Source organism: Melanostigma gelatinosum, assembly GCF_949748355.1.
Source record: "Melanostigma gelatinosum genome assembly, chromosome: 10".
NCBI classification, from domain to species: Eukaryota; Metazoa; Chordata; class Actinopteri; order Perciformes; family Zoarcidae; genus Melanostigma; species Melanostigma gelatinosum.
In genome coordinates, this window is record NC_136643.1 from 25,639,062 (window position 1) to 25,660,783 (window position 21,722).

The window sequence follows — 21,722 nt, forward strand, 5'->3', positions numbered from 1 at the left end:
ATGAGGGAATGTTAAAATGTCTGATATATCTTAAAAAGTATGCATGCATGAGAAAATGACAGCATCTTGACATTGTGAATTGATAAGCAACAATCAAGTTACTATTCAAGTGACTTGATACAGGGAGCAGTCATATGAGCAACTGAATTTATTTAAAATCAACAAAAAATACTTAAACAAAGATATTTGAAAACAGCCTTAAAGGAAAACTCCATCAGGTGACAAAAAATATAGATATTAACAAGGAGGAAATATTTGCTTCACTCCAATAATGAGCCAGTGTAAATCACCTGTGTGTCTGCAGGTTTTAACATTTAAAGATGAATTAAAGTTTCCTTCAGACCACGTCGACAATAATAAATAAGAGAAACCGCAGGTCATTGAAAAGCATCATGTAGGAAGTAGAGTTTCAGGAACAACTGGCAGTGTTAAAATAGATCCGCTAAAGCAACATGCATCAGAGTGAACAGATGCTAACAGCTGTACTGAAATAAGGGACTTAAGGGAGTGTAAATGAAGAACTGAAATAAAAAAGGCAGATGAAGTCCAATAACAGGTTGAAAAGCAGTCAGGATGACGGTAAAATCACTGTTCTGGATGAAGAAGAAACCTGTCACTACACGTGTGTAAAATAAGCCCTCTAGCATCTCAGATTCATGAGCCTATTTTTCAATCTCCTACACTGAACTTTAAAACGTATTGACGGCGGCGGCGCTCTCGTCTCAGACGCCAAAAATGATCCGGAGGTCGGCCAGGGAGAGCTTGGAGGCTGTGCTCCCCGTTCCCGTCAGCACATTGTGGGCCAGCTCCTTCTTCTTCACCTGCAGCGAGGCGATCTTCTCCTCCACCGTGCCGTCACACACAAACCTGGAGAACACACACACAACTATTCATTAACACGCACACACCAAATTATAAACACACTGAGGCTGCAGGACAGCAGAAGCACACATTACACCTATTTTTAAATCTTTACACTGGTTACTTGTTAGTATTGCTTTTTAAGTTCTTTTATCAGTGTATTTTTACCAGACTTCCTCTCAGAAATGCTTTTAGTTTATGAACCAGTGAGGAACCTCAGATCCTCTGGTTCTTCTCTTTTAGCTGATCCACAAAGCAGAACTAAAACATTTTAGGATTTATACTCCAAGTTGTTAGCAGAGCCTTCAAGAGAGTAGCTTTTAGGGAGTATTTAGGGAGTTCATGGCTGAGGTTTCCTTTGTTAAAGTCTCCGAGGACAATAACTAGGGAGTCCGGGTAGGTCCGCTCCACGCACAGTATCTGATCCGCAGTGTCCGCTGTGCTGCCTGCACGTTGCTCTGCGGCGGCATGTAAACACCGACCAGAATGAATGACGCGAACCCGCGGGGCAGTAAAGGTGTTTTCAGTTTATGTTGATACAATATCTTAATGCGTTTTCATGCTATAATTTCAGTATTTATACATAAATAAACTTGGTATGGCTGAGCCGTCCCGCTGACGCGTTACCTGTGGATGGTGACATCTTTACTCTGTCCCACTCTGTAGATCCGGTCACAGGCCTGATCCTCCAGGGCTGGGTTCCTGTGAGAGGGGTCAGGGGTCAGCGGTGCTGAGCAGGTCAAAAGATTTCATCACTTCATGAGCAGCATTAGACGACCAAGTCAATGCAAAACGGCTCAAAATGGTATTCATGTTGTTTTTTATCTCCCGTGTTTGTTTGAGAGAGTGAGCACTGTTAAAAAATCTAAAAGGTGTATTTTATCATATTTAATGATGCAAAATGTAACCTTTATGCCTCATTTAAGGATCATTTATTTATTTATTTAATATAATTGTGGCTGTGTTTTTGCATACGATAATAAACTTTATAGCACAAAATCATGCATTCTATTATATTAGCCTTTTAATCTGGAGGTTGGATTCTAAATTATAGTTTCCAACAGATTGAGACATTTTTACAAATACATTACATTTTCCTGTTTTCTTGCAATTTAAAAAATAAAATAAAAAAATCCTCCCAAGCATTTAGAACAGAAAATAATAGAATTGTTGTGTTGTGTTTTTGTCTAATATAAACAACAATGTTAATTATTATATAACTAATAATATATCATTTTATGCCCGTTTTTGACAAGGACAAAGACTGGCACTCTTGGAACTTGTTTTTTAAAGTGAGGCACAAGAGATAAAGTTTGTGAGCTCACTTGTCTTGAAAATTAGAATTGTCAAAACTGTGAAAAGGTTATAATGTCTTTAAAATGTCAATCATTGTCTCGTAAATGGTTCTGTGAGAATAAAGAGGCTGGAAGCAGCTCAAGTTTCAGTTCAACTGAATCAAGTGAAGTTCAGTTGAAGGTAAACGTACTTTCAGAACCACAGGAGAAACGTAACAAAGAAACAGAGTAATTCAGACAGAAGACTGTATTTACAGCCGACTACATCTAACAGAGTCTCACCAGTGCATGTCGATGAGAAACAGGTGATTCCCTCCGATGAGGTTGAGTCCAACCCCTCCAGCACAAAGAGACACCAGCATCACCTTTGGGAGAAAAATAAACTGAAATATAAATTCCTTGCAGGTGTATATGTATGTATATATATATATATATATATATAGTTTGGTGTGAGACTCGCCTGTGGCCCGTCAGCGTTGGTGTTGAACTCCTCCACCAGGTCCATGCGGCGTTTGGGGGCGACGGTCCCGTCGATGACGGCGTATCTGAGGCCCAGCTCGCGCAGGTGAGCCGCTACGATCCTCAGCATGCTGGTCCACTGGGACACGATCACGCTGCACGTCAGAGATCACACATCACCAGTAACGTGGTTAGCATTTGGAAGATGCTAATGGTTTTGGATATTTTGCCGAAAGAACAAAACAATTTGGAAAATAACTGAATGGCTCGTTAAACTTTAAAGTTTTACCTTTTCTGATCGGCACCCTTCTGTCTGATGTCCTTCAGCTCAGAGACGATCGCAGCGATCTGGAATAATGGGAGGGAGATAAAAGGTTGATAAGATAACACCAGTGATGTAGGAGTTTGTTTTTGTTTGTTCTTATAAAACATGGACTTGTTTTTCCAGAACGTGTTCAAAGTCTACCAAAATAAAACCACAATATCTACAAGTTAAAGAGTAAGTTTAACAAAATGAACAAAAGAAAATGAAAATTGTGTAAACAAAGAGAAAAAAGGTGGCAAGTTTTCATCTTCAACGTTTAATCAAAATGTCAATAAATAATGCTTTGATTCTTCAGACTGTCTTATGTGCTGCAGTGTATCAGAGAAAGCTAGAACTGAGGTAACCGGTGAGCTTTACGCCACAGAGACACTAGAAACCGATACCACCAGGTCTCCTGCCACACAATGAAGAAGTGTCCCACCTTGGTGCTCTCACTGCTGTCCTCAAACAGCTGCGAGGCGAAGCGGGTCCCGTTGAGGGCCACGGTGTCTGGGGGGTGAGGGCCCGACGAGGGGCTGGAGGAGAGACACAGAGCGTTGAGCTGCTCCTCCAGAGACAAGACGATGCCATCGCCCTGCAGCTCAGACTGGTCCAGAGTCTGGGGGGGGGGGGGACGGACGGGGACACACACACACACACACACACACACACACACACACACACACACACACACACAGAGACAGAGAGACAGAGAGAACAAAAAGTCAAATCTCTGCTTCCAGGATTTTAACTAGAACAAAGAGATGTCAGACTATGCAACTGTTTTTTGTTGTGTGTTGATGTGTGTGAACTCTTTGATTAAAGACGTGTGTGTGTGTGTGTGTGTGTGTGTGTGTGCCTTCTTCAGCAGCGACAGGTGACAGCAGCACTGACGGAGGCGCAGCAGCAGAGACAGGATGTGGACGGTGCTGGACGCCTGCTGGGACGTCGACGCAGCGGCGTCCGTCTGAGAGACACCAAACTCCTGGGCCACTGGAGACAGAGTTGATGTTATTACATCATACTGTTAACAATTTTAAATTAAAATAAAATAAAAACACGATTTCTGAGTGCACATTTGATCAGGCCAAACTGTGATTCCGGTAAATGATATATTTAAAAGGTTGTATGGAATATTTTGTAGCTTCATTCATTCATCTGAAATCAGCATTTATTTTATTCATTTATTTTAAACCCAGTATTTCTGCACCGTGTCACATAGAGATCAGACCACACTGACATTATTCGTTTTATACTATTTGTAAAATTAGACTCCACTAGTGGCAGCGAAAAAAAGATGGATGCTATAATTTCCAAAATTCACAACATGTTTGTGTCAAATGAAATATTCTGCTTCAATGCATACTTGTTGGCACAAAACACGTTTTTCTATTTTACAGGTTGATGAAGTCTTAAAATGTGACGGCAGACATTCAAAGCTTCATTTGAAAACCTCAACAAAAAGGTTTGAATGTAAAAAATAAATAAAAGTAAGACATTCATTACGAATATTCTAAATGTAAAAGTGTAAACGCGCTCTAATGATCCTTCTTGCAATTGGAGACGGAACAGCCGGAGCAGAAGTTATCTACCGTACTAAGTTTTAGATTAGCTGTAAAGTCTTCTTCTTTCTGATAATAATTTCTCAATAAAATGTAATTTATTCGCTCGCAAAAAAATCGCTTTTCTGTGCTGAGAATGTGAGATTGCGTCCTCAGTGCTGAGGCACAAATATGATTCCATATAATCAGTCACACCTCTATAGAGAGACACGATAACACACATGAAACAAACATGCCACCTTTGTCAAAGGGATTAGAACTGGAAGCGTTTCCCTTCGTCACATCGTTCCCTTCGTGTCTCTTCAGGTAGTTCTGCAGAGTCGACCTGGAGGAAAAGAGAAAATCATCAATTCATGTTATTGCTGATCCATCCACTGTATCCAGAAACACTTAACATGTATTTTTTAATGTAGTTATACACATTTAGAGCTGAGAGATGTCATAAGCATCTTTAGTCAGAGTAGTTTTAATGGAACATTATTAGTCCTGATTTCATTCTTACACACTGCGAGTAGATAATAAAATATGTTCAGGAAATATCTTAAGTTGTTCAGAAAAGGCAACACAAAAACATATGGGATCTGTTTTCTCCAGGAGGCAACCTCCAGTTCTTAAAAGTGAAGCCAAAGCGTCACGTGTTAAAGCTGCATTCTCTCTAGTGTCCACCAGGGGGCGACTCCTCTGGTTGTATAGAAGTCTATAGAAAATGACTCTACTTCTCTCTTGATTTATTACCTCAGTAAACATTGTAAACATGAGTTTATGTCTCAATCTCTAGTTTCAAGTCTTCTTCAATACAGCATGATGTTCATTTAGTACATTATGGTCCATTTAGAGTCACACAGACCATAAAGCAGGGGATGCTTTAGGGCGGGGCTACACGCTGATTGACAGGTACTTTGATTGTATTACCAGAGACGTATACGGCGTCTCTACGTCACTCCTCATCAGTCTGAAGATGGTCACTTCCTGTTCTCTGGTTGAGAAAAAGCCAAGATGGCGACGGCGAAATCGGCGAACTCGAGGCTTCATAACATCAGTCTCTGGTTTTCTCGCACATCTTTTGTTAAATGAACAAATAAGAAACACGGTGTGTTACCTGGATTGGGCGAAGACCACATCGTACACGGCCTGTTCATCCTGGGACAGTTTGAGTCGATGCACCTCGCAGGTCCGATCCGGAAGAGACACCTGGAACCAGGACCCAGAGTGTTCATAATCAACAACAGAAGGTTGTGGCCTTCATCATGGAAGGAGCTCATAAGGTGTGCGTGTTCGTCCCTACCAGCGGTTTCCCCTTTGAGTCCAGCTGGTTTTTGGTCCGTCGGAGCAGCAGAGTCTTCGTGAGGATGTTGAGTCTCTCTCTGCCTCGGTTCGAGCCGTTGTCCACCTGAGCTTTCCACACTTTGAACTCATTAAACGGAGAACAACGCAGAAACCTGGAAGACAGAGACGGACGGTGAACCAACAGAAGCTCATTACAATTAACCGCCTCGAGCTGTGAAGATGAACTTCATAAAAACAGAATAGTCTGGACTAAAGTGGTAGTGTTTATTGCTGGAGGATCCGGGTCCGTCCACGGTGGACCGGTCTCTGCTGGAGTCTGAGCTGAAGGAGGTTCTGGTGAACCTGCATGAGTTCATCTGGTTTCACCAGAATCCGACCCAGTGGCTCCGATGACGAGCATCAAGAGTAACTCTATAGAAACAGACCATCTTCTCTCTGATGGTCTCTGTGCTGATGGAGGTCTAATAGAGGATCAGGACTACACTGAGACTGGTTCAGATAGAGGATCAGGACTACACTGAGACTGGTTCAGATAGAGGATCAGGACTACACTGAGACTGGTTCAGATAGAGGATCAGGACTACACTGAGACTGGTTCAGATAGAGGATCAGGACTACACTGAGACTGGTTCATAGAGGATCAGGACTACACTGAGACTGGTTCATAGAGGATCAGGACTACACTGAGACTGGTTCATAGAGGATCAGGACTACACTGAGACTGGTTCAGATAGAGGATCAGGACTACACTGAGACTGGTTCAGATAGAGGATCAGGACTACTGAGACTGGTTGAGGACCAGATCAAAGTTCCTCACACCAGCCTCACTGGATATAAAGTGTCTCCCATTGGAAGCCCCTCACATGTCCAGAGTAACATTTCTACCAGTTTTAAAAGCCGTTGTCTTACTTGAGCAGCGAGTACATGTCCAGCAGGTTGTTCTGGATCGGTGTACCGGTCACAGCCCAGCGGGCTCCAGCCCTCAGATGACAGACGGCCATGGAGGTCTGCACGTTGGGGTTCTTGATGTTGTGGGCTTCGTCCAGAACCAGCCGGGCCCAGGTCACTCGCAGAAGAGGAGCGGAGCGTGACGGCTGAGGATGAACGTGGGATGAAGAGAACAGGAGTCTCAGTTTACTGGTTCTGGTCCCAAAAGACTCCTGAACACTTAGAATCCAGTCATTTAAAAGGATCGTTTGGATGTTTTGTTACAAGTTACAGCTTTAAAGCTGATAAATGCTGCTGCAGTCAGAACATGAATATATGTATTACTCACCACTTCATCAGTGTCTTTGCAGGGTTTTTCAGCGTCCCCCTTCTGGACTGGGATCTCCTTCGAGACCAGACTGTACGTGGTCACCACCACGTCAAAATCAGCCAGCCTGAGGGACGGAGAGAGAGCTCTTCATTCACTTTGACTGTGAGGGCTTCAACAGAGAGTTAGGTGTGACTGCTGCGTTATGGATGGACCCTTTTTACAGCTGATGTCATCAAGTGTGTTTAACGTTCTGTACATGAACACATGAAGGTGACGGAGTGAATGTGTGCACGGTTCCCTCACACTTTGGCCCTTTTCTCCCGGTTGGGTCCGTGGTACAGGTGCACCGTCAGCTTGCCCGTCTTCACGTGTCGTTCGATCTCCCTCTTCCAGTGGTGGATCAGGGAGGCGGGACAGATGATCAGGGTGCCTTTAGAAACCACGAGGCCGGAGTCTGGATGATCCAAAACCAAACTCATCACATCACCCTGCGTTCTGGAGGTGAACTCTGATGTTACGTCACGATTACACAGTGAGAGGAAAAGGTTTTAGTTACCGGATTTGGAGATCCAGCCCTCCAGCTTCTTCTCTTCCTTCTTCTCAACTTCCACTTTTGCTTTGATCTTCTTGGCCAGTATGAGAGCGATCACAGTCAAGGTTTTCCCCAGACCCATGTCATCCGCTGAGACCAGAGAAGAAGAAACGATGAAGAAAGTAAATGATTTGACTCCGTAAGGAAGATCCCCGTTTCTTAAAAATCTAATTAGAAGCTTTTAAGATGAAGGAGAAAATGTTAAACTCTTTCCACTGAAAAACAAATGCACATTAATCAACTTGACAATAATAACAGGGCCATTTATCTGGATATTTGTGTTTCTCCATATAACAATGTAAACAAATGAAAGGCAAATCTAATGAACTGTGTCCCAGTGTAATGCTTTACATTAGAGCTGCAACGTTACGTCAACTCATCGCCAACTATTTTGATAATCGTTTCATCGTTACAGCATTTTTTCATGCAAAAAATGGCTGAAAATAAAGTTTTCAGCCTCTAAAATATGGAGATTTCCTGCTTTTGCTGTTTTACTTCATATCGAACTGAATTTCTTTGGATTTTGGACGAAACAAGACATTTGAAGACATCACATTAGACTTTGAGAAACTGGGATGGATGGTTTTTTCCCACTATTTTCTGACATTTTAAAGACCAAACGATTAATTTAGAAAGTAAACACCAGATTAAAGATCATGAAAATAATCTAAAATAAAAGCATTGTATTTTTTTAGGAGAGAACACAATAACAGGCTTATTTTCACCAGTGAAGAGATAATAAACCAACTCCATCTCATCTTCATCTTTAATAACAACGGTCAACTTACCCAGAATTCCTCCGCAGGGATTCTGGTTCTCTCTCCAGAGCAGCCAGGACAACGCTCTCCTCTGATGGGCCATGAGCAACACCTGACAACCAATCACAAGATGTCGTTACAGTAATGGACCAATCACAAGATGTCGTTACAGTAATGGACCAATCACAAGATGTCGTTACAGTAATGGACCAATCACAAGATGTCATTACAGTAATGGACCAATCACAAGATGTTATTACAGTAATGGACCAATCACAAGATGTTATTACAGTAATGGACCAATCACAATATGTCGTTACAGTAATGGCCAATCACAAGATGTCGTTACAGTAATGGACCAATCACAAGATGTCATTACAGTAATGGACCAATCACAAGATGTCGTTACAGTAATGGACCAATCACAAGATGTCGTTACAGTAATGGACCAATCACAAGATGTCGTTACAGTAATGGACCAATCACAAGATGTCGTTACAGTAATGGACCAATCACAAGATGTCATTACAGTAATGGACCAATCACAAGATGTCATTACAGTAATGGACCAATCACAAGATGTCATTACAGTAATGGACCAATCACAAGATGTTATTACAGTAATGGACCAATCACAAGATGTTATTACAGTAATGGACCAATCACAAGATGTCGTTACAGTAATGGACCAATCACAAGATGTCATTACAGTAATGGACCAATCACAAGATGTCGTTACAGTAATGGACCAATCACAAGATGTTATTACAGTAATGGACCAATCACAAGATGTCGTTACAGTAATGGACCAATCACAAGATGTCATTACAGTAATGGACCAATCACAAGATGTCGTTACAGTAATGGACCAATCACAAGATGTCGTTACAGTAATGGACCAATCACAAGATGTCGTTACAGTAATGGACCAATCACAAGATGTCGTTACAGTAATGGACCAATCACAAGATGTCATTACAGTAATGGACCAATCACAAGATGTTATTACAGTAATGGACCAATCACAAGATGTTATTACAGTAATGGACCAATCACAAGATGTCGTTACAGTAATGGACCAATCACAAGATGTTATTACAGTAATGGACCAATCACAAGATGTCGTTACAGTAATGGACCAATCACAAGATGTCGTTACAGTAATGGACCAATCACAAGATGTCATTACAGTAATGGACCAATCACAAGATGTTATTACAGTAATGGACCAATCACAAGATGTCATTACAGTAATGGACCAATCACAAGATGTTATTACAGTAATGGACCAATCACAAGATGTCGTTACAGTAATGGACCAATCACAAGATGTCATTACAGTAATGGACCAATCACAAGATGTTATTACAGTAATGGACCAATCACAAGATGTTATTACAGTAATGGACCAATCACAAGATGTTATTACAGTAATGGACCAATCACAAGATGTCATTACAGTAATGGACCAATCACAAGATGTCGTTACAGTAATGGACCAACCACAAGATGTCGTTACAGTAATGGACCAATCACAAGATGTCATTACAGTAATGGACCAATCACAAGATGTTATTACAGTAATGGACCAATCACAAGATGTCATTACAGTAATGGACCAATCACAAGATGTCGTTACAGTAATGGACCAATCACAAGATGTTATTACAGTAATGGACCAATCACAAGATGTCATTACAGTAATGGACCAATCACAAGAGGACCATGTTATTACAGTAATGGACCAATCACAAGAGGCCATGAGGTGTTACCTTGATGCCTTTGGGGTCCGGGACCTCGGCCTCAGCGTCGGGGCAGGACTCCATGGACTTGTGGAGATGGTCGATGGTCTCACATGTCGCGTTTTTCACCGCCAGCAGACGGTTGTTGGTCATCCTGCCTCCGTAAAAGGCCTGGGCCTCTGGGTTTGCTGGGAAACACATGAAGCACTGAGAGTTTAAGGTGTTTGTACGAATAAAAAGCAGTAAAAGAGGAAATTAATCCAGAGATTAATATTTAGATTTTTACAACGGAATATTAGAGCCATTGTGGTGAAAAAGAGGACATTGGAAACAGCAATCTTTAGGATTTATCTGATAACTCATTGGTGAGATGATATGTTCAACAGGTCTAACATGAGGATAAAGTACAAAACACATGTTCATAGAATAACTATACAATAAGAGAAAGAATATCATCCTTACTGTAATAACTACTGTAGAAACAACACAATTCAGACAGTGGCTGAAGGTTTCCTACAATTTCGCATATTTACGATTCGATAATCCCAGAGAATATTGAAGTTCTCTTCTTGTGAATTTGTGAGTTTTTTCTTGTAAACGTATGACTTTAATACGCTGAGTTTTTCTAGGAATCATAACTCTCTACCCAGGGCCTTAACAAGCCATCGTAGATTTTAAATACATACGTTTTAATGTCTTTGAATAAAACCCAAAACCAAACCAATGACAGAAGTGTCCTCCACCTCCGTGTTCGGCCTACCTCCATACATCTGGGTGGACCCCTGACTCAGCTGGAGCCCCAGAGAGCTGCTGGAGGCCTGGTGCCGGGAGGGGCCCGGTGCTGGGGGGGCCGGGAGCAGGATGGTGCCGCCCTGCCGGCTGAAAGGGTTCACCTGGCTGCTACCCAGACCGGCATCACTGCCGTCACCTCCATCCTGAGACCCTGAAAGAGATTATACATCAACCTACATGCAACCGTTTCACCCCGTTTAGAACAGTATCGAGCTTTGATATTTATCATTCTTCATTTCTGTAGTTTTAGTGATTATTTCTGAGTTTTGTTAAATGTTAAGTACAGGAAAGTAACTCAAAATCAACTCAGAAACCTGCAATAATAATATTAATGATATTAAGTGAGTGCTTTACCAGGCTGAGCAGCAGCAGTGAGGCTCAGAGACTCCAGAGCGTCCTCCAGATCTTTCACCTGAGTCCTCAGACGCTCTCCTTTATCTGGCAGAGCCGCCACGTTCACCACCGACAGAGTCGCCTTCACGGGAGGAACAAACAAAAGAAGATCATTGACCTGCAAATATTGAGCGAGTCTCTCTGACTGAAGAGGTCTAAACTGTGATTCGTTCAGCCGATATTCCAACAGTGCTAACCTCAGACTAACCTTCTAGTTCTATTCTGACGTTTGCCTGTTAATACCAGCTTGTTTTTGGGTGCTTTATTGTGAAACAGGAAGTTGTTCATAGGGCTAGGAGACATGGCCAAAATGTCTGTCCCAGTTAAGGTAATATACATATGTATGGATCATGATGTAGCATGTTTCCTGGTATTTCAATATATGTATACATAGTCTATAAAGTAACCACATGGTAAAGCCTGTTTCAGTATATTTTGTGTGAATTAAACACTTGAAAAATGAAAAGTCTTTTATTAAGAACTTTAGTGCAAAATGATCAGATGTAAGCTTCCAGTTTATCTCACCAATAACTGCTGATGTCTTCTCTTTTAATTCACCCGTTTCTCAGATCTTTTGTCTCTTTCAGCTGTCGGTCTGGTTGAACCATTGAACAGCGTTTTGTTCTCCATCTTCTAAACTAAATACTATCTATGAGTACAGAGACTTTCTACCAGATAAAAGACTATTCTGACACATCTGACTGGACACAACGAGGTAATGACGCGTCGCCTCCTTCACCTTCTTCTGCTGGAGCTGCGCCGTGAGGAGGCCGTGCAGCCCTCGGGGGTCTCCCGGCTGACCCTTGACTGTAGACGCCGGCTGGAAGCCAGCGAAGGCGGTCAGCGTCTTCTGAACGGCAGAGACGGGAGGAGTTTTCTGAGCAGCGGGTTTAACCGACACCACCACGACATCATCCTCGTCGTCGACTTGGTGGATTTGGGTTGGACTGGACTTCCTGGTTTTATCAGAGTCTCTGCTGCTCCTGGATGCAGATTTAGAGACGCTCTCTTTTGCAGTTTGTTCAACCAGACCGGTTCCACCCTCGGTTGGTTGTTGAGGTGAGTCCTGGTGAGGATCCCGTGAGGCTGGATTATTTTTCTCCGGATGAACAGCCTTGACGCTGGAGGTAGAAACCACGTTTCCTGCTCCTCCCATCTCAGTGTGTTTCTCTTCAGTCTTGTCTTTCACTTTATCGGTCAGTTTCTCCACACCGCTAGCTTTGGGACTCTTCTCCTCCTCATCTGAAACTCTCTTCTTTACCTTCATCCCCGGTGGAAGTCGTTTGCCTCGGTATGATGAATCTGCCGAGTTTTCCTTCTGACGACTTTCTCCTCCCTCGGCCTTGTGACTCGCCCCGCCGTCTCTCTCCTCGCTCCCACCACGCTGCATCCTCCTCCACTCAGAGTCCTCGTCCGTCTTGCCGGAGGCTTTGAAGGGGTTTCGGACGGGCGGCAGGCAAGATGGCTGCAGCTGCGTGTCGGATAGAGGGTTTCTCTTTTCCTTCTCGGGCTGCAATGATGGAAGACGACAGATACTTTAAAATGGGAAGCAGAGAGACAGCGGAACAAGAGACTCCTGGCTGGACTCAAACTGTGGAGTTCATGGTGTGTGTTTATTTGTCCAGTTTTATCTCTCAAGTAATTTCCCACGGTCTCTTTTGAAACGTTGGGATTGTGACAAACATTCTACATAAAGTTCTGAACATGAGTGTGAGATGATTTGAAGAGATACAAGTGTTTTAAAGTATATAAATAATAAAAGGTGTGTATGGCGTCTTACTGCAGTCCACGGAACGTTTCCACACCACTTCTGGGCTGCTTTTTTACCCACAATGCACCTGTAGAACAACCTGGAAAAGGGGAATAGATGGATAGATAAACGTCGATTGTCCATAAAGGGGAAGTTTGCGTTGGACACAGTGCTGCAGTCTGTTGCTTTAAATAAATAAACATCACAGAGACGACATACAGTCAGAGACATTGCACACACAGTTGTCTTCGTGAAGGATGTGCTGCAGCTATTGCACAAGTTATCAAAGTGTGTTTTCCAGCTAAAGGAGGTTTTCTATGTTGACTCAAGTATTTGTACGAGGACACTTTCACGATGGCACTGAGAGGCCAAACGTCCAACCCCACCAACCGAGATGAGCTGGAGACAAGCATCAAATGTAAAGCTGCAACAGCAATGACTTCTTCATTACACGTTTCAGACATTTAATAATAATAATAATAATAATAACAATAATCCACCTGTGGCTCTGCTGTTGTAGACTGTAGGTGAGAGCTTGGAGCTCCACCATCGAGTCTTCATGTTGGAGGCAGTGGGACGGGGAGATTCTGGAGGAGACGATAATGATGATGCAGATCAAAAACAGGAATATAAACCAGTTATGTTTTGGCAATAGCAATTGTCAGACTCGTACACAGCTGGTATGAAGTAACAGTTGACTGGAGTGGATTCAAACTGGAATGTGATTACATTAAAAGTGAAGACAAAGCAAACAAACCAACTGTATATAACTCATGTTTGGATAAATAGAGTTGTCTCAATCTCTACTTGGAGGAACCAGATGTTTGGACACTTTTTGGGCTAGACTACAGTATTCTGAAGGCTTCTTTATTTATTCATAACGATGATTTATGATCATATCCCTGCAGTGGAGGGTACCTGTGTCCACCCTTGAACTAAGCCCCCCCCCCCACACATCGTCTCTAAATCGGTCTCATAGGGTGACGTCAGTACTTTCACTCACCGGGCCACGTGAGCGAAGTCACAGCCTTGCTTGTCAACACAGACATAGAAGCTTCTGCCTTTATTTGGTCCGTCTTTAACGCCCGTTTTTAACATACACACGCTGCCTGTATGGGGACATAGAGGACGAGTTACACACAATATTAACCTTTATATTCTGTAACAAACAGTTAGCTAACTTTACCTTTCAGAGACTTACCGTGGACGTCACATAACACCTTCTCCATTGTCCTAACGTTAACTCATTCAGTTCACGTTCAGTTGGCTGAACATGAAAGTTAGCCGTTTCGTATCGACCAATCGCAGCAGTCCTAAAAACACATCCGGTAAGCAAATGTCAGTTTAAAAGTTGATGTACTTATGAGTTAATACAAATCACTTATGTTTGTAATAAAGTAAAGATACAACAACGTATGTATAATATAACATAGACCATATAAGAAATGTAGGATAAAAATGAAAACTCAACGGTACACCACATTTTATTCTCGCCATGACCTTTATTGTGAAATATATTTGCGCAGCGACGTTAAACCGGATGTAATTCGAAGCTAGTTTTTCCCCAAAAGGTAGTTTTGACACGAATGTAATTTTTTATATTTCTAACGCGTGTGGTTGTGACATAGTTTAACCATTATGGTCGCTTAAACAAAAAAACGTGATGGCCTCCTCAGGCTGCTCTTCATCCCAGCTGACCATCAACACAAAACAGTTGTATGCATGTGTTCATATTTTATTTGGATTGTTTGATGAATTAAGATATTTTTTTATCAAAATCCCTTCAGCACAAAAGTACAAAAATAAGCAAAAATAAATCCTCATCGACAAAATGTTGCTGAACCCTTAAAATTAAAAGTCTTCATTTAGAAAATGAAGTACACTTAAGAAACTAGGAAAACCCATAATTACAAAAGTATTGTTAATAAGAATATTCTTTGTACAAAATAAGCAAAACTTTAATGAAAAAGGAGATTTCGTTAACAAAATCAAGTGAAAGGCTCATGACTGAAGCAAAATCCTTTATTATCATTGTTTTAAATTCCTTGATTACAAATTTAAGTCAATTTACAAAGTACAGAAATGTGTTGAATTCTTATGACATAATCAAAATCCATAACTATATAAAACAAATGGTAAATTATTGATTGCAACATTAATTATATTCATGAAGTACATACATAAGCAAAATTCTGATGAAATAAGTAAGATCCTCAATTAATAATGAGGCAAAATGCTTTTTTCTTAAGCAAAATTCTTAATTATAGCATTCTTGTGAAATATACAAAATCCTTAATTATGACAAAACAAGCAAAATCAACAGTTACAATGTTCTTATGATGTAAGCAAAGTCATTCATTATAGAAAATAAGCAAAATCCTTGATTACAAAATGAAGCAAAATCATGAAGTAAAATGAGCAAAATAGTAAAAATAAATGTTTTTAGGGGCTGATCACAGCGGGATGCACTTTTGTTCTGATTTGTATTATTCTGATGATCTTTGAGCTAAATGTTGCTCACTACAATAAAGAGTCGTGTGAAGCACAAGGAGGCTAAAGTGAAGTCATGAAGCTCATTCTATGTTTTAAAGGACAAACAGCAACAGATTGTGAACATTGAGTGTCGTTCTACAGAATGTAGAAGATAGAAGTCAGTGTTTCATGTTTGTTCTAATATCTCACACTAACATTGTTCCTGATCGTCTCTGCTTTCTGCTTGGACTCTGGTAAACCTGCTCTCAAGTCTACTTTCAATGAAGCTTTATGTCCGTGAGGTGCTTTTAAAGATTCACGTCTTCAGCAGGAACCAATGGGCTTGGAGCTGAGAGCCACAGACAGGAAGTCAGAAGGTGTGGAGAGACCGACACATTGTTGAGAGGAAGACAGACGGGCTGTAATAACGTGAGATCATATTCAGCCTGATGGTTGAAGGGAACATGCGTATCAAAGGGAGCTGGTGGTGGTTGTGTGGTAGAAACCATCTGGATGTGAGATGAGCTCCTTGGAGGAGCTACTCTGCTCCCTGAGCTCCTTCTTCTTCTTCTTCTTCTTCTTCGTCTTCTTCTTCTTCTTCTTCTTCTTCTTCTTCTTCTTCTTCTTCAGCTGCAGGAACACCCATCTTATATCGAACCAGCTCAGTGTTCTTCTGTCTGCACGGCATCTGCCCCCTGTTGGCCTGCAGAGACATGACAGCACAGTCCTGTCTTCAGTTGACTGAACACAGAGCGAGAGCTTCATCTCAGTGGCTGGTCTAAACAGCAGACGTGTGTCCGTACCTTACAGTAGACGTAAAGGCCAACGTTCAGCAACAGCAGAGCCAGCGGCAGGACGATGGCTCTGATGATCAGAGGTCTTGGATCTGAACAAACACATGGACAGTCATCACATCACACGACATCATGAGTCCAACAGCTGCCACTGACCCTGAAACCTACAATCACTGACACACATCAACACGTTAACCACCGTCTCAGCGTTTGGTGTCCAGGATGAGCCTGGTTCTCTGAGTGAGGTATCGGAGCACACCGCCCTGCTTGCTTCTGATTGGTGGAGGAACTACACTTGAAGATGGAGAGTTGGGGGCTAAGGGGTGTTATGACTGATGTGGTGGCAGTGGAGCTCTGTGATTGGTCACGTCAGAAGCTGCTTCAGTTCTCAGAGAACCAGAGTCATCCTGGTAACCAAACCTGCATGAACACAGTCAGCTTACCTAAGACGGTGATGGAGAGCAGACGGCTCTCAGAGGAGAAGCTATGATTAAAAACATGGAGGTGATAAACACAGCTGTAGCTTCCTTGGTGGGCGGGCTCTGCAGCAGGAAACAGGAAGTGGGCAGAGTGATTGACAGCTGGCTGGGTGTAGTTGTGTGCTGAGTTGGAGGAGGTGAAGGTGAGCTGGAAGGAGCCTCCTGGGTACTGTGGCTGGATGGAGCAGCTGATGGTGAAGGTGGAGCGCCTGAGCACCGGAGCCCCCTGCTGCTGGGCCTCGGAGACCCCGTACATTGAGGAGGACACGGTGATGATTGGCTGAAGCAGCAGGTCTGTAAACACAGAGAGATGATGACAGTTCATGTTTACCCTCCATTGAAGGAGATGAACCGTGAATAAGGACGTGATGTCAGAGGTCAGACAGACAGACAGACAGACAGACAGACAGACAGACAGACAGACAGACAGGTGTGTCCTCCAGGGGGAGCTCAGCAGTCTATGGAGGGTTTGAAGCCTCCAGAAACGAGCCCACCTCTACACTTCAGGATGTCGTTGTCCTGGTTAACTTTACAGTTCAGTCCAATAGAAACCCACTGACTGTCACTGTGACAGAGGAAGGAACATACTGGAAGCACTGCTGTCAGAGATGATGTCAGAGATGATGTCACCGATGGGCTTACCTGAGCAGGTGAGATTCAGTAAGAAGTGGGAGTAATCGAATGTTGCACACTCCTTCAGAGCATATCCAAACTGAACACAGTCAGAGTAGATCCCCCACAGAGATGTGTCTGAGGACTTCTCTCTCTGTCCCACATAAACAGCAGAGCCACAGTCCAGCTCTCTACAGGCAACATCTGCTGTCTTCAGGGTCCAGTCATAGTCATGTACTGGTGTCCAGTCTCCTTCATGTTTCACCTCCAGTGTTCCTGCACAGCGACTGGCTCCTCCCACCAACCTGACAGGTACTGAACAGAAACAAGAGAGTCGTCAGTAAAGAACAAAGTGAGTTTCAGTAGAACAGAGATGAACCAGATCAAAGCTGCAGCTCCTCTTCTACCTGAGCAGGTGAGTCCAACAGCTTTGCCAGGTGAGCAGGTGCTTCTATCTGAGCCTGAGCTTCTACAGTCCAGGAGAGCAGACTCACGGCCTCCACACTGGAACTCTTTGGTCCACATTGGAGCCTCCACTTCTCCATAGAGCGCCCCCTGGAGGACTGAAGGAACCCCACAGCCAAGCTCCCTACAGACCACCTCTGCATCCTGCTGGTCAAAGTCATCTTCACACACCGAGGACCACCACTGGTTAGTCTGGTTAGACTGGTTAGACTGGTTAGTCTGGTTAGACTGGTTAGTCTGGTTAGACTTCACTTCCAGTCTGCCTGAGCACAGACTCGTCCCATTCACCAGCCTGACAGAGTCTGAGAGATGATAGAAGATGAAAGAGAGAGATGAAAGACACCAGACAGTGTGGCTTCTACTGCCTGAAGAAGTCGCAATGTACAGCTACACACGCCGATGTTACCGGTAGTATCGTTGAGGTTTGATTGATATATCGCGTTTCTCTTTTCTGCATTTTAGATTCATACTCTTGGATTGAATCTTGTATTTGTGATGGACAGTCCACAAATCATTGTTCACAAATCAACCGTCATTTCTGTACTGGACAGATACATCTTTGCCTGAGAAGCCTTTGGAAATGATGGGAGCTAACGCCGGCTTACGCCTCATAGGTGGTCACGCCCCGCGAGACTTAACAATGGTGGAGGAGAGAGAAGAGGAGCAAGATGGCGGCCATCTTGATTCCGTCATGCAATACAACACAATGGCAGCGAGGCCACGAATATATAACGGAGCAATGAGGCACACGCTAGAGGCCGCGCTCACACACCACGTGCACCTGAGATGAGCACAACAGCACAGCCTGGATGTGTGAATGAGTGTGTACGTGTGTGTAAGAAGCTGCACGTTCATGCTGACGTACTTGTAGAGCAGCTAGAAGCTCTGACACGTCAAAGAATACGCCCAACAGGTCAAACTGAATCTGATTGGTTGAAGACTATGACAATCAACAACATCGTCCCCGTTCACTTAAACTGCAGCACCTGTAGGTCTGAAGGCCTCAGGCCTCTCTTCTTACCTGGAGACAACAGGGACGAACTCTGATTGGATAAAAGCTCCACTTAAAACAAGCTGTGCTGGAAGCAGAGCAACTGAGGAAGACAGTAGCTGTGCAATGAGATCATCTATAATACATGCAGTGTATTCATGAAAAATAATGAAATGATAAAATAATATCACTTTGTGATTGTGTCTCGGCCAGCACAGAAGGCTTTGCTGGCCCTGACGGCCCACCACTGAGGGAGCAACAGCATCAGTGAAGGAAACACGTTTAAGACACAACTGCTGTCAAGTAGGCTTCAACGCTGTGAACTCTCCTCACATGCAGGCAGAAGACAAACATCAGGACAAAGACATCGTGCAGCTTGACATCTATGAGGAGCAACATGAGAACATCAGAAGAGCTTTACTGAGAGATGAACAGGATCAGAGTTCCACCTGGACAGCTTTGCTGCTGAGAAAGAGATTCTCTCTCTGCACATCTACATTGAGATCAAATGAAGGGAAACACCTGCATGAATGAAGAGCTATGGGACGTACTGATGGACACAAGTATCCACACCTCAGAAGATGTGCCTTGAACTAGAAGAAGAAACATGTCTCCACTTCAGCAGCACCAGGTGCTGAGCCAGTAGAGTTAAACACGCAAACAAGTCACGTTTGAAAGCAGAGAATGTGGAATCTAACGGTACGAATAAGGAAGAGACAGGTGAGGCTCATGGAGGGAGAGAGCACCTGTGATAGAGAGAGGGTTTCATTTTAGTGAGGGAGGGACTGGACCAAAACATGTTAGACTGGCACATAGATGATGTCACTGATGGGCTTACCTGAGCAGGTGAGATTCACGATGGAGAGAGATACACCTGATGTTAAACAATCTCTCAGAGCAGATCCAGAGTCCAAACACTCAGAGTTGATCCACCAAAGAGAACTCGAGGGCTCCTCTCTATGTATCGGTCTGATAGAAACAAGAGAGCCACAGTCCAGCTCTCTACAGACATCAACTGCTTCCTTCATGCTCCAGTAAGAGCCATCTGCTGGTCTCCAGTCTCCTTCACGTTTCATCTCCAGTGTTCCTGCACAGCGACTGGCTCCTCCCACCAACCTGACAGGTGCTGAACAGAAACAAGAGAGTCGTCAGTGAAGAACAAAGTGAGTTTCAGTAGAACAGAGATGAACCAGATCAAAGCTGCAGCTCCTCTTCTACCTGAGCAGGTGAGTCCAACAGCTTTGCCAGGTGAGCAGGTGTTTCTATCTGAGCCTGAGCTTCTACAGTCCAGGAGAGCAGACTCACGGCCTCCACACTGGAACTCTTTGGTCCACATTGGAGCCTCCACTTCTCCATAGAGCGCCCCCTGGAGGACTAAAGGAACCCCACAGCCAAGCTCCCTACAGACCACCTCTGCATCCTGCTGGTCAAAGTCATCTTCACACACCGAGGACCACCACTGGTTAGACTGGTTAGACTGGTTAGTCTGGTTAGACTGGTTAGACTGGTTAGACTGGTTAGTCTGGTTAGTCTGGTCAGACTTCACCTCCAGTCTGCCTGAGCACAGACTCGTCCCATTCACCAGCCTGACAGAGTCTGAGAGATGATAGAAGATGAAAGAGAGAGATGAAAGACACCAGACACTAAGTAACATTCTGTCTTATTTCTCTTTGAAGATCTGTGACCCAGAACATAAACGTGTTGATAAAATGATCCCTAACATCTCAGAGAGATGGAGCTGGACTCTCTCCTTCAGGAGTGTCCAGGCTGAAGGCCGGTGTGGAGGTACTGACGAGCCCCCGGCTGAGCTGAGCTGCTCTACGTTGTGTCCAGTAGGTCATTGGTGGCTGTTATGGTGGAAACCAGTGAATGAGAAAGCTGTGGAGCTGCAGGAGGAGTCCTTTCAGGCTGCTGGTCGGCCCAGAGGACTCCTGGAGCAGCAACATGGAGGTTTCATAGAGAAAGATATCTTGGTGCATTCAGCACCTGGTTTACTGAGGCAGCAGCTCACCAGACAAGTCTGCTGCCATTCTAGCTGCTGTGTGTGTGTGTGTGTGTGTGTGTGTGTGTGTGTGTGTGTGTGTGTGTGTGTGTGTGTGTGTGTGTGTGTGTGTGTGTGTGTGTGTGTGTGTGTGTGTGTGTGTGTCCACCTGATACATTACTGTCATAGATGATGTCACTGATGATGTCATTGATAGGCTTACCTGAGCAGGTGAGATACATTAAGAGGTTGGAGTCACGTGATGTTACACAATCCTTCAGAGCAGATCCAGACAGAAGACAGTGAGGGTTGATCCTCCACACAGATATCTGTGAGGACTCCATTACCTGTCCTCCATAAACAGCAGAGCCACAGTCCAGCTCTCTACAGACAACATCTGCTGCTTCCTTCAGGGTCCAGTAAGAGCCATCTGCTGGTCTCCAGTCTCCTTCATGTTTCACCTCCAGTGCTCCTGCACAGCGACTGTCTTCTCTCACCAACCTGACAGCTTATGAACAGAAACAAGAGAGTCGTCAGTAAACAAATTAAATTCATACAACATGAAAGTTGGCTGCTGGTTCTGCTTCACTGGTTCTTTGTTTCTCTTTTCTTTCTCTATTCACCTGTTGATGTGTGATTTCCTTCAGCCTGGAGTCCTGGAGAAATAGACACATATTCGTTATTTTAAGTAAATATCATAGAAATCCACAAATACATTTTTTTGAACGTATTTGATATTTTCATCAAAACCTTATTGTGATGTTGTTACATTTATATTCAGTTAAACTTTCAAAACAAGACGTGTTTTTAGACGTCTCTTTTCTTTTCAGCCAATCACAGAAGAGTAGATTAACGGGTCATATTTGTTCCCCACC

The 21,722-nt window shown here is 43.5% G+C and overlaps 1 protein-coding gene across 3 annotated transcripts; it reads right to left on the reverse strand.

Moving 5' to 3' along the window:
- Window positions 1–199: 199 nt before the first annotated feature.
- ttf2 (transcription termination factor, RNA polymerase II) lies at window positions 200–14,282 on the reverse strand (the record flags this gene model as incomplete). 3 transcript variants are annotated; one of them, XM_079276762.1, is made up of 23 exons in its annotated part: window positions 200–867; window positions 1,489–1,563; window positions 2,439–2,521; window positions 2,617–2,770; window positions 2,905–2,963; window positions 3,362–3,538; window positions 3,779–3,912; window positions 4,721–4,806; window positions 5,581–5,672; window positions 5,767–5,920; window positions 6,678–6,862; window positions 7,048–7,150; window positions 7,330–7,480; window positions 7,583–7,708; window positions 8,407–8,488; window positions 10,149–10,306; window positions 10,879–11,061; window positions 11,265–11,385; window positions 12,043–12,813; window positions 13,084–13,153; window positions 13,554–13,640; window positions 14,057–14,162; window positions 14,255–14,282. In XM_079276762.1, the coding sequence occupies 23 exons, from the start codon at window positions 14,280–14,282 to the stop codon at window positions 723–725; spliced, it is 3,330 nt and encodes a 1,109-aa protein (XP_079132888.1). In that variant the 3' UTR covers window positions 200–722. The 3 variants fall into 3 exon arrangements, 2 of the variants coding, with proteins under 2 accessions (XP_079132888.1, XP_079132887.1); XM_079276761.1 differs by having other exon boundaries at window positions 7,045–7,150; XR_013772288.1 differs by having other exon boundaries at window positions 843–867; window positions 1,489–1,591; window positions 7,045–7,150.
- Between the last annotated feature and the right edge of the window lie 7,440 nt (window positions 14,283–21,722).